General features: G+C 44.9%; 1 protein-coding gene across 2 annotated transcripts in view; it reads left to right on the top strand.

Moving 5' to 3' along the window:
* Positions 1-804: 804 nt before the first annotated feature.
* The window catches only part of EDIL3 (EGF like and discoidin domains 3), a 295,349-nt gene continuing 283,439 nt past the window's right edge, over positions 805-12,714 (top strand). The window contains exon 1 of one of the 2 annotated variants that reach the window (XM_077347541.1): positions 805-1,448. In XM_077347541.1, coding sequence (XP_077203656.1) covers positions 1,382-1,448 — 67 coding nt within the window. In that variant the 5' untranslated portion in view covers positions 805-1,381. The remainder of the gene's footprint in view (positions 1,449-12,714) is intronic. The other variant, XM_077347540.1, reaches the window with a different exon arrangement.

Here is a 12,714-nt window from a genome sequence, read left to right as displayed (position 1 = left end):
GTTTACTTTCCTTTTACACTATCACATCTTTGTCACCAATATTTTCTTATCGGATTGGAATAACTGTACTCCTAACTTTTCTTTTAAAAGGCCTTTTTAGCTAATGAGGAGCCCACAAGGACAGAGGCTACAAATGGAACTTTGCAGAATGCCAGATGTGTCCTGTAAGCACACCTGTACGCATTGCATGTTATCCAACTCTTCTTATTTGCACCATATTTTTCTCAAGTGTGTTGAAATTGGAGACCAGTTGTGGGCAACCAAAGGGAAAAGCACTTCAATTTACAGAGCATTTTTTTTATTAAAGAAGAGCATTTTGAATACTGCTTAACTGCAAAATCTATCAAGCTGGCATTTGGGGGTTCCTGAACTCCCAAAGCGCAGGCTTCCGGAGGCACTGTTTCTGGCACCTGTTACAGTGGACATGTCAGTAGCAGCATGGGTTTGGGAGGTGTCTCCACCCCCTTCTGTGCCACTGTCAACAGGGACACCACAGTGCTGAAAGTCTAGGGTGCACCTTTCTCATCAGCCCTGCATCCTTCAGAGGTAAATTGGTCTTGGTCCTGGGTGGCAGCAGCGCACACCTGGAAGGCAGTAACCGGGGAAAGCCACACCCATCACTTCTCCCCAGGGCCCGCGCAGGGCTGGGCGCAGGAGAGACACCGCAGTGTGCTCCTGCCTTTGGCCCATTATGTCATCCCAAGACGGCTTGCTTGGGCAGTGATCTGGCTTTGCTGCCCCCTGCCCAATCCCGAAAGACGAAACGGGCCAATCAGAGGGCGGGGGGGGGGATTGAGTCCAGGGAGGAGTGGAGGGGCAAGGCAGCAGAACGGAGGCGCGTGGGGCTCTCGCCTCAGACGGATGCACGCCGCCTCTGTTTGTATACAGTGCGCTTTCCAGCCGGCACGGCGCTCTCGCGCGCCTCGCTCCCTTCATTGTTCTCTTCCCTGCAGCAGCGGCAGGAGCAGCCAGCCAAGAGGCTGTCACCGGCCCGCCGTAGACGGAGCGCGAGAGAAGAGACACATACGCTCCTGCCCAGCACCTTCCCCCGAGCAGGCGCTTCTCGGCGAGCGACGGCGGTTGACTCGAGGCGGCACTTCGGCTGTGAGCTGCGTTCGGGGCTCCCAGGATAGCCTGACTATTAGGCAAGGCAAAGAACTCGTCGCAAACGTCCAGCTCTTTTGGGAAGGCAAAAAAAAAAAAAAAAAGGACAATTCTTCTTCTTCTTATTATTATTATTATTATTGGCACCTTTTGATTTTTTTGGCTGAGCCGCCAGGTAGAAGGGTCGCACCTGCTCTGCCTCCATTTCCATCAAGGCTCAAAACTCCTAGTCTGCTCGCCACCTTCTTGGGATCGTCCCCTGGGAGATCAAAGGATCATGAGACGCTGGGTGGCCGCCTGGTTTCTGCTGTGCTTCAGTCTCGGAAGCCCTCCGCTGGCCAGAGGTGAGGGGACTCAGAGGGTTGGTGCAGGAGAGCCCCGGGAACAGCATGCTACCTGCTGGGTGGCGGAGGGCGGCTGGGGAGGGGGCACCAGAAGTGCCAAGGGAAGATCAGCAGCCGGGGGAATGTCCCCATCTTGTTTTTTGAAGTAATTGCAAAGTCGGCAGAAAAAGTGCATTAATGAGGGCGATATGGGAGGGCGGGAGGGTGAGGAGAGGGAAGTACGTGGCTGGATGCCGTGAATAATCCAGAGCTGCTTGGACGCGGGTGTTTTCTCGTCTGTATTTATTTTCTTTAATTAGATTGTGTGGCATCCATCCGCAGCCACGTTCGGTGAATCTTAGCAATGGACGCTTAACCAACGCAGGCAGGTCTTCAGTGTAATATAGATGAGTGGACAGGCAAGATTGAATAATAATATACCCATCATTCGAGACAGCAGCTAGTCTTTCCTTAGTCCCACCCCGTTTTTTTAAGGGAAAAAAAAACTGGCGGACAGTGACGGGATGCTGAAGATCCAATAGAACGCTGGACAGTTCGCAAATGCAGCCGTGGTATTTTTGTTTTTTTTTTAGCAACGAGCCCTCCTGCTTCTCGCCCTCCTCCCTCCTGTCTCTAAATAGGACATTCTCCATCTGAAAGATGCAGCGAGGAAAGGACGGGGGGGGGGGCAGGGAGAACTTCATAGTCTTGTCAGTGTATGGGAGGCATGGAGGGAAGGCCAGATAAGATGTAAAGGGATCCGACAGATGCCTTTATCAATGCCATGTCTGCAACGCACGGAGACGCAGACAAACGCAGCGGACGGAACGCAGATTGGGTGTATCAGTTCGTTGCCTGGCTAAAGAGCAAGGACGTCCACGGAAGGCTCGTTCTCTGCCCTTCCGAAAACGTTTCTCACCCCCCCCCTCCCGCCGCCCCCTCCATGTGTTGCAAAAGTTGAGATTGGTCTTCTCGAGGAGAAGGCGCCGCTAAAGAGCGAGGTTTTCCGGGCTGCAGGGGGAAGGGGGACCTGGGCCACTGGACAGGAAAGCAGCCCTGCTCTGCTGGAGACCGGGGCGGGTAAGTTTGGTCCAGCTTTGTGTGTGGCGGTCGGAGGGGGAGGGAGAGCCTCCCCCCCCCCATTGCCGCCGCTGCCGCCGCCGCATACTGTTCAAGAGAGGCGGGGAGAAAAGAAAGTGCCTCATCACTGTTCGGCTTCCCGGAGAGATCGATACTGTCGGAGGAGAGCTTCCCTCCTTCCTTCCTTCCTTCCTCTCCCCCGCTTGCCAGCTTCCCCCCACGGAGATTCTCGTCTCTGTGAGGCGAGGGAAAGGGAGACATCCCACCCCCCGGTCCGCCCGTCTCTCCCAGCTTGGTAGCCCAAAGGGCTCCCTCCTCGAGCTCGTCTCTCTCCTGGGGGTGGGGTTTTTTGTGCGCGGCTGGGGCTCCCTTTGCGCGAATGAGGAGCCCTCTCCCGATCATAGGATCAGATCCTGGGGGAGGGGGGTCTGTTCTAGCCACGTTTTCCGAGGGAGGGGCGCCTAGTGGCGGCGACGCCGCCGCGCCAGAAGAGCCGCCTCATTTGGCGGCGCCGAAGCAAGCCCAGCTTTAGTCTCGCTAAGTACTCCCCGAGGAGGGAGAGGGGGCAGCGACGGAAGCGCTTCTCTTCGCAGCCGTCCGCTCTGTTACTTTGATCACCCACCCACCCACGCACGAGGGACGAGGAGCCCGCGCGGGGCTGCCGGGCTGGGACGCCTGCACGGCCGTGCCGCCTTTCGCCTCACCTCCCGCCCTCGGACGCTCCTCCCTCCCCAGCCACGGTGGGGAGCTCACTCAAAGGCGCCGCTGCTGCTCCCCGTGGAGCTTCGCACTCAGGGGCCCGGTAGCAGCGGCACGCGAGGCTCCTCCCCCGGCACCTGCGCAGCCACTGCGCGCCTTAGGTCCTTGCTTTGCCGCTTCGCCTCCCCCGGTGCTGTCAATGGCGGGGTCCAAGATGGGGAGCTGCTGCCTTGCCTCCGGGCAATAGCAGTGCGGGTCTTGGGGGTTCTCCCTGCACCATCTGCACTCTGTTGTTGAGGTCCTAGGTGGCAGCAGCATGGCTGTGGGCAAGTCCTTCCCAAACACCAGTATTGTCTGGGACAGGGGCTAGCAGTGCAGGGTTGGAAATCTCCTCCCTCTCATCATCGGTGTCACCACCAGCAAGACCCAAGTGGCAAACTCTAGAAGCAGATCCTCTTTCATCTTGCCACCACCTGTGTCCCAGGTGTGGGTGCATAAGCATAGCTCTTGAAGGCACTTGGACACTGTCACATGTGCCACCTCCTTCAATCTGTTACAGCACCATGGGTGATGGAGGGAGCACATTCCAAGCCGACAAGGTTGCTGCCCAGGTTGAAGGTGGTGAGCTCCTATGCAACTTCTCTGGAACCTGCTGCCTTGAATCAGGTTGGGGTCGTCATCAAGGGTGATGGGGATGATGGCCGTGGTTGAAAGGTGATTGGTATTTGATCCCAAAAGTATGGAAATTTGAGGAGCAACAAATTCATTTGTGTTTGTTGTTATTAAGATTCACTGACATTTTTGTATGCTCTAATATAATAGGTTTTGCAGTTGTAAGCATAAAAATAACTACAATGAAGGCTTCGTGTACTAAAGGAGGCAAGTGGACTTGTCAAAGTGCTTAGAACTGAACACTTTGCCTTTGTCTAAAATCATTTTGGGGCATGTGTAAGAGCCCCAAGAGGTCCACTTATGCTGAAGATGCTAGTCAGGAAGCTTGATGGGAAATAACATGTTAGAATTATTTCTGTGATTGCATAGACTATTTATTTATAATATTTCTATGCCACTTCAGAGTCCTGCTCAAGGTGGCTTACAATTATGACTAGACAATCTCCATTTAAAATAGCCAGGGCACTCTCAAAGGTAATTAAAACACATGTCAAGAGAATGATAAAAGCCAAATCCTATCTCCTTTCTAATGATAGAAGTGGATATTACTCAAGTAATTCTCTTTGTTATGATAATACATGTCCCCTAAAGCTATTCCCTCATTCATGTACATTGAGTACTCAGGGTTAAATGCAGTGAGGAGAAGTTAATGGCACAGTATTTTATGTTGGTATAAAGAAATTGGTATCATTTAGGGATTAAAACCATTCTTTTCAACTGTTTGGCGTGAGACTAGCATGGACAGCTGGTGATGGGTTAATCAGTCCCAGATTTCGTGTAATTCCTCAGAGACAAAGAACTTGGCAGCCTGCTCTAACAACAGACAGCATTCCCTCCCCCTTTCATCCTTCTTATTCCTCTGTCAAAAAACTTCTGTGTATAATTATTCCAGTAATATGAACGATAAGACAACTCAAACAACTCATCACTTCTGAACTTATAAATATATATGAAACAGGAGTTTAATTAATAATGATAGGTCATTTCAGAGTTAATTGCCTTATTGGAAGGTGTTTGTAACAATTCTTTAGTGCAGTTTTCAATGTAATTTAGTCTGTACCTCTCTAACATTTCATTTACATTTGTTCTGAATGTCATTTAATTTATCATTTTTCTTTTATTTGAAAATAAAACTAATATCAATTCAACTAGACATTTGGGTAGGACTGTATTACTCTGATGTGCTTTCTGAAACCGGTATCCTTCACACAGATGTACTCAGCGTGTGATAACTATGAAATACTCTTTGGGTAAAAAAATTGTGAGAAGTAATGAAGTAAGAAGAAAAAATGAAAGCTGGAGGGTCCTCTGCTAATTTACTCAGAAGTAAGAGTCATTGTGTGTAATGAGGCCAAGGAAGTATGAACAGAATTTCAGCTTTTGTTGTTTTTAAAAATAGTCACTTTTCAAGTAGATTTTTCAAAGTTAATGATACTGACCTTGGACAGCTGGAGATCTTGTTTTGGCTTATGTCTTACTATAGTTCCAAGTCATACTCCATGACTGTGGCAAAACATAGCTTGGGAGGTATGAACACAGTTCAAGCTCTTATGCTAGCCACGTACAGTACAGGAGAAGATGTTTTGCTAAATAACTCCATATAACTTTGGTATACAAAATACCAACTACTAAGCACTGATATTCCAATCCATGTCTTTGGATAATACAAGTGTTTATTCATAATGGATATTTTAAATAGGGTTTTTTTGGGGGGGAGGGAGACTAGAATACAGCATTAAAATAATTAAAATATGAAGAGACCTGCTATGAATAGTTTATCGATTTGAAGCCTTGCTAAAGCAACATCTACCAAGGGGCAACAATATCTGCTGAATCTTTTAATTAATAGCTTTAGTTAATATGATATTGCCAAATAGAACAAAAATGCTTTTGGTTTTCAGTGATTGGGAGTAAATATGTTACATTCTTTCTTTTATTTCATAATACCACACTTTACCCAAATATTTGAAATCTTACATAAAGCAAGCTACTATGGTCAGAACAAGTGCCACGTTCCAGGTATTCAAAGAAATGTCAGAAATAAATTGTACATCATGATTGTTCAGATCTATCAAAAATGACCAACTGGAAATGTCAAAGGGATTTTGAACTTTCTGTTTCAAAGGATCAGTAATGGCAATAAATTATCCCTTCACAATAGGTGATAGAATGTGCCTGGGAATTGTTCTCACTATCCTTTGCACTGCATTTCAATGTGTTTCTTGTATCCTCAGGTACACCCTTAAGTACGTACTGTAAACACTCAGTATTGCAGCCTATTAAATAAACACAGATCTGTATGCAAAGGAATTCATTCATGGAGGAACACATGGGCTTGTTCTAAATATTGAGATGATACTGAGATGTTATTGTAATCTATTGTCAACATCAAATAAAATATATGTGGTCTCTGTTGCTCTAACAACCAAGGACAGGATCTATCACCCATGGGTTTCATAAAGAATATGGGATCTTGGATAGAGCAGTAGTTTTCACTAATGGAAGGGATATTTATCAACAGATCATGACTCTCTAGGCTAGGACTGAAATAGGATATCCCAAATCATAGGATTATACCAAATTACCATCATTAATTTTCTGCATCTTTTTTTGGTTACATTTTTAGAAGAAAATAAGAAAGTAAAATAGAAAGACAGGATAGACAGTGTGAAACTGAAAAGAAAGAAGAAATATCCACATTAGTCCTTTCTGGCAACTAATCATGCCCCCCACACATAGAGTCTGTGTGCAAAAATGTGGTGGGGGGAATTTGCAACCATAAATGAGTATTTCAGAATTGGGCTGTCATGATTTCAGCTTGGTGTAGTGGTAAGGGGCTGCAGCATCTAATATGACGAGCCAGATTTGATTCACCGCTCCCTCACATGCAGCCAGCTGGGTGACCTTGGGATCACCACAGCACTGATAAAGCTGTTCTGACTGAGCAGTAATAACAGGGTTCTCTCAGCCTCACCTACCTCACAGGGTGTCAGTTGTGGGGAGAGGAAAGGGAAGGTGACTGGAAGCTGTTTTGAGACTCCTCCTAGTAGAGGAAAGTGGTCTATAATAGTGGTCCCCAACCCCTGGTCCGGGGACCCGCCCCGGTCCGTGGATCAGTTTTTTATCGGGCCGCGGCTCCTCCTCATCCTTCTCCCTAGCTGCTGCCTTGGGGGCTGCCCTTGCACTCTGCTGCTCACCTTTGGTGCTCTCCAGTGGCCACCATGGCTGGGGCTCCCCCTTGGCATGGCACTGTGAAGCTGCTGCAGGCAGCGCCCCCCAGCGGGCAGCAGGAAGTCAGGGGTCCGGCAGGAAAGCAAGTGGAGCAGGGGCAGCGGCGACGTCCCTCGGCAAAAGACTATCCCCCCCCCCCCCCGGGCCTCAGTAAAATTGTCAAGCGTTGACCGGTCCCCAGTGATAAAAAGGTTGGGGACCACTGGTCTATAAGAATCAGCTCTTCATGTTTTGTAAAGTTACCATCAATAGTGAAAACTTACATTCTAATGGTAAACAGATCTCTTTCACCCAGGAGCATATAAGCATTGTCTGCACCCTTATAAGATGAAAAAAGTAAGACTTTCAGACACCTGGGAGTCATTAAACGAAATACTAGATGATGTCAAGTCTGGGCACTAGGCAGAAAAGAACTTCTGGCTCCTTCTAGGCAAGCTTGAGGCTTGGCTCTATTAGTGAATGTGGTGGTTGAAGACTGCGTAGGCTGAATAGCAAAGCTGTTTATTTTTCAGTTTTAAGAGCTTGTTTGGGAATTGGAGGAAACAGAATATTAAAGAGTCAATACACTGAACTTTGAAGAATAAGATAAGGGCTGGTTTGGCATCATTAAAATGGCAGACGAATCACTGAGATTAATGGAAAATTTGTCACAATGTAGCATATTTACAATTGTATCTTTACATTCCGTTTCATAATGAAGGGCAATAGAATCGTTTTATTACATTGCTTTTCATCTACTAGAAGCAGATCAGTAACATCCTGAAATATATCAGATGAGAACTTGTTTATTCTGAAGATTCAAAACAGTGATTTTAGATCTTAGCAAGATAATGGAAGGTTCGCAGGGTATGAGTCACCAATGTAGATTTACTGCAAACATTTATATTTTAAGTTAATGTTTTTATTACCTCAGCAGAGTTTGCATCGATTGGTAAGACAGACACCCACACAGTTCCGCATTCTGAGATCAAGAAATTTCCACCAAAATAAAATGTTCCATCACAGACTGGACTGCCCTTATAGTGTGGTTTATTTGCTTATGATATAAAGTTGACTGTCCCACTTTGTCACTGAGTGACTTCTTAGCCCTGGAGTTTCTGGGGAAGTTGTAAGAACCTATTATTCTTAAACCTTTGTCAGAGTGGCACTGAGGCATTGTTAACAACCAAGAAACAAAATGTTATATTTCCTAAAGGGGGTAAGGGTAATTGGAATGGAAAATCACAGCTTTTTGCATACCACTGATATTTTACAGTTATAAGTTTCTAGTTATAGCCTTGTGTTAGAGCTGTTCTCATAGAGCAGTCCTGTCAGGGCTTTGTCAGCCCCACCTTAACTCACAAGGTGTCTACTGACTCTCCTATAAGGGCTGCCTGTTGCTCAAACTCGTTCTCTTAGTGAGGAATTTAAACTCTTCACTTGCTGCTGTTCCTTCAGCACTTCAAACTGGCTTTTATAGTATTGCCTATTACAAGTGGGCATCTCAAACATCAATACAGAGTGAATGAATAGAATTTGCATGATAGTAGGAAATAAGGGGAATGCTTACAGTTGCATATAGTTGCATTGTGGCAGTTTCTGGCTCCAATATATCCAAATAAAAGGGGCTCAGGCAGTATTGCTGAGTAAGAACTCTGAGGGCCTTTTCGCACGGGGATCTTTGTTGCAAATTGTTTGCGGAATGAAAAATCGCCATTTAAAATAGTGGAATTCGTCGTTATGCATACCTGCCTTTGTAGTGGAATCAGTTGCGTTTTTTAGCGTTTCCCACAGGCTTCCGGTCTCGGCAGAAATCGCTAGAAAGGAAGCGCTATTGCCAAGCTCGTCCCGCCCCTGGCCATCAAGCAGCCAATGGGCAGCCGTTAGCATGCTCCCAAACAGCCCCTTTCCCTTTAAGAAAGGTTTTTTAAAAAAAAAAACAGACCCATAGCAACTAATCTAGGTAGATTCGTTGCAACGGAGAGACCCATCCAGCTGCCTAATGTGAGCTGTCGTTTGATTGTATGATCGTTGGCACGCTGCCTCGAGTGATAAAAAAAAAATCCCCCCCCCTCTCACGGGCCCGATTTTCGGCTGAATTAATGTGTAAAAAATAAAGGGACTTTATTTCAGCAAACGGGCTTTTATGTGGTTTGTGCTTAGTGACTAAAGGTGAAGGACTGAAGCCAAGGAAGCCTCTAAACAGAAAGAGGCTCGCTGGTGCGTTTATCCCCGCTCGCTCGGAGAAAAAAAATGGCGATCGCTTCGCCGGAAGTTTGGAGGACAGGCTCAGGAGGAGGGACTTTGAAGAACCCGCAACAATGGTAACGCACAGGTCTTTAGCGCTAGTGTTGCAGATTGGTTGCAGGAGTGTATCGCTATCTGGAGGGTGAATCCACTTTTCTGGATTCCCCTAAAAGCGCTACAACGAAGCGCTTTTTGCTGATTGGTTTCAGGAGTGTTGCAGATTGTCTGCGACGTCGTGCGTTAAGGCAAATTAGTAGCGTTTTCAATTAGCAACCATTGTGCTATTTTGAAGCCGTGCGAAATGGCCCTGATTCAAGAGACAAACTACACATTATAATGTATGTGAGTCCACCATGCACACTTACAGACATATTGCTTGTGGAAATTCCATATGAAAGCATCATCTGTGGGGACTTATCCATGGGGACTTATCCAGTCCAGGGTGTTTTCCCCTAGAACCATGCTTCTGAGATGAAATTGTATGAGGGTGTGATTTGCACTTTTGAGGGTGCTTATGTGCACTGAGGGCTGCAGATATCCCCTTCAGTTGCATCTTGGCTTCGAAAAATGGCACGGGGTGGGGGGGGGGAATAGGCTGTGATCCCAATCTGAATTGGCCCCCTGTGGCTCTTTGAATTCCCACAAAGAATACTGCTGCAGTATGGTTGTAAATCCCCATGGAGGGCCTGCATATATTTAAACTTGTAGTTTAGCCTTCAGACTCTGGAGAGCAACTGCAAGTCTGAGCAGACAATATTATTCCAACAAGAACAGAGGTCTGCCTCAGTCCCATATGATTATGAAGAACACAGCAGTGGGGAAAATAGCTGTGCTGTTGCCAAGAGATTCTGACAATTTTGGGTTATTTCTTTAACAAAACAGCTGTAGCAATTATTGACAGATGAAATTCAGAATATTGTATTACTAATCAAATTAACATATGGAAATTGTGACAGAGGCAGTGCTTTTTTGACATGTGCTTTTCCATGCTGAAAGTTTAAAGTCTTTGCTACCTTTTGCTATTATTCATCCTCCTTAAATAACAACAGTTCTGCTTAATCCCTGTCTTTGACTCTTATCATTTGCATGCAGATCATTCTATTTAGTCTTTCTACCAGGTGCTTTGCTCACAGTTTTACTGTGCAAGAACTTATAATGGTTCTGATAATAACTCATATTTTATTCTTCCAATTGAATTTTCTTTTTTCCTTTAATAGTCAAGAAAGCAAATTAATTAGTCAACATGTATTTAAATTATTGGCACTTGGGAAAAATGACACAATGGAAATGGTGCATCTATATATGTGATGCAGTAGGAAGTTTTCCATGGGTAGGCAGGAAAGTGAAATAACCTAATACCTGTTTCCCAAATTAGGTTTATGTGATTCTTTCTTTAAAGTAACAGCTTTCAGCTGCTGTTTCTTTAGCTGTCTGTTCTATGACTCATGTTTTGACCTAAATGCTATTATACAGAATGATGTCCTGGTTATCTGTGTTTATTTGAGTTAAATGGACAACTGGCTTTCATTTTTTAAAAACTGTTAAGTTCTCAACTTTTTTCTGTTGTCAGTAAATGCTCTAATTTAGGTCCCCCCCCCACCTATAGTGCTACAAATATACTGTTCAGAATAGATAGGCTGGTATATGCATAACATACAGAATCATGCTGGGCTTTTTGTGGGGGGTGGGGACTTCCAACACTCAGATATAAGACTGCAGTGATTGTTACCAATTCCCCTTCAGGACTTGAGAGCTGGACTCAGTACAGGTGAGTACCACCACACACAGAGACATAAAACAACACAGGAATTGTGGTCCTCATACTACAGTAAAATATCCAGCAGATGTGTTTTTTTAAAATAATTTTATTATTTATTATTATATAAAGCATTTACAGAAAAGTAAAAGAGAAAAAAAACGACCAGCTGATATGGTTTGCCATCCTCTTTTAACATACATATTCAATTCCCATCACATATTAATCCTAATCTAGAAGTTTTTACCATCTTTCTTAGCGAAATGATTGTTTATACATATGCGAGTGTAATCTGTTATAAGAATATATTCTATTATTATCTTAAGTGATATAAAGTCAGTCCCCTTCATATATTGGCCCTGACCTAAGAGTTGCTACTGCTGTCTTGTTAATACATATGAAGTATAGTTTGCCGTCCTCTTTTAGCATACATATTAGCATACATATTCAGTTCCCATCACATATTGATCCTGATCTAGAAATTATTACCATCTTTCTTAGCAGAGTAATTGTTGATACATATGAGAGTATAATCTATTATAAGAATATATTCTATTATTGTCTTAGGTAATATAAAATCAGTTCCCTTCATATATTGGCCCTGACCTAAAAGTTACTGCTGCTGTCTTTCCCACAGGAAACCAGGAGAATGCTCCACTGTTCATCACATCCTTCAGGTGGTCGCAGAAAATGAAATTGTATTTTTTTCCCATAGTTTCGCCTGTTGATTCCTATATAGAGTATTTCTGGTGGCCCTTCTATCAGGGCCAAAGAATTCTCTTGCTTGATTCTTGCTTGCAGTCGCCTTTAAGTAGGCTCTGTATGCTTTGTCAATCTGGATCTCTTCCTCTGGTCGCACACAGATATCTCCTGATAGCTTCCTGCGTGCTGTTGCCTTTGAATAGACTCTATTTATTTTGTTGATCCAAATCGCTCTAAATAGACTTCCAGGTTTTCGGTGCTTTCCTTCCTTAAATCTGTTTTCCCAAGTTCTTCCAAGGTGCTTTTGATTTTTACGTCCCTAGCTTTCTCCCCCTCCTGTTGATTAACTTCCAGACATTGAATTCTCGTTTGAAGTATTGCTGGCTGAGCTGTGTTCTCATCAGCTGCCTTTTCCAAACCATCGGCTCTGTCCAAAAGCCCTTTCCTGGTCTTTTGGATTTCCTTTTCCACCTTGTTGACTGCTTTCAGTATCTTTGAGTTCCCTTCGCACAACAAATGGAAAAGCTGTGCCTTAGTTAATTTTTCCATAGTTCTAGGCAGTCACAAATTATAAACAGAAAGTTTCATGAGGTCTCGTGGGAGCTCGAGGGATCCAAAATTATCAGTTTGTCGATCTCCGTATAAAGTCAGCGTCCCCCACTGAACTCTCTCCAACAAATCTTTAAAGTCTCTCTTTTCTTTAACCTCTTTCTTTGTTTGATTAATGAGAGTATTCAGCTGGGAGACTCCCACTCAACGAAAGGATTCACTTGTAAATTGGTTGAGGAGGGGGGGAAGAGCTTGTGGGGAAAAAAAAGGAAAAACCAGAAAACTCACGGTCTTTACTGTTGCAGACTTCGGTTCCTGTCAGTCTGGTAAAAGATGATCTGGGAAGAATGTAGGGTCAGTTGGTCATTTCAG

The sequence above is a fragment of the Paroedura picta genome, chromosome 7 (assembly GCF_049243985.1).
Source record: "Paroedura picta isolate Pp20150507F chromosome 7, Ppicta_v3.0, whole genome shotgun sequence".
In the NCBI taxonomy this organism is placed as follows: Eukaryota; Metazoa; Chordata; class Lepidosauria; order Squamata; family Gekkonidae; genus Paroedura; species Paroedura picta.
The sequence above is the reverse complement of the archived record's forward strand: the minus strand, read 5'-3'. Positions and strand labels throughout refer to the sequence as shown.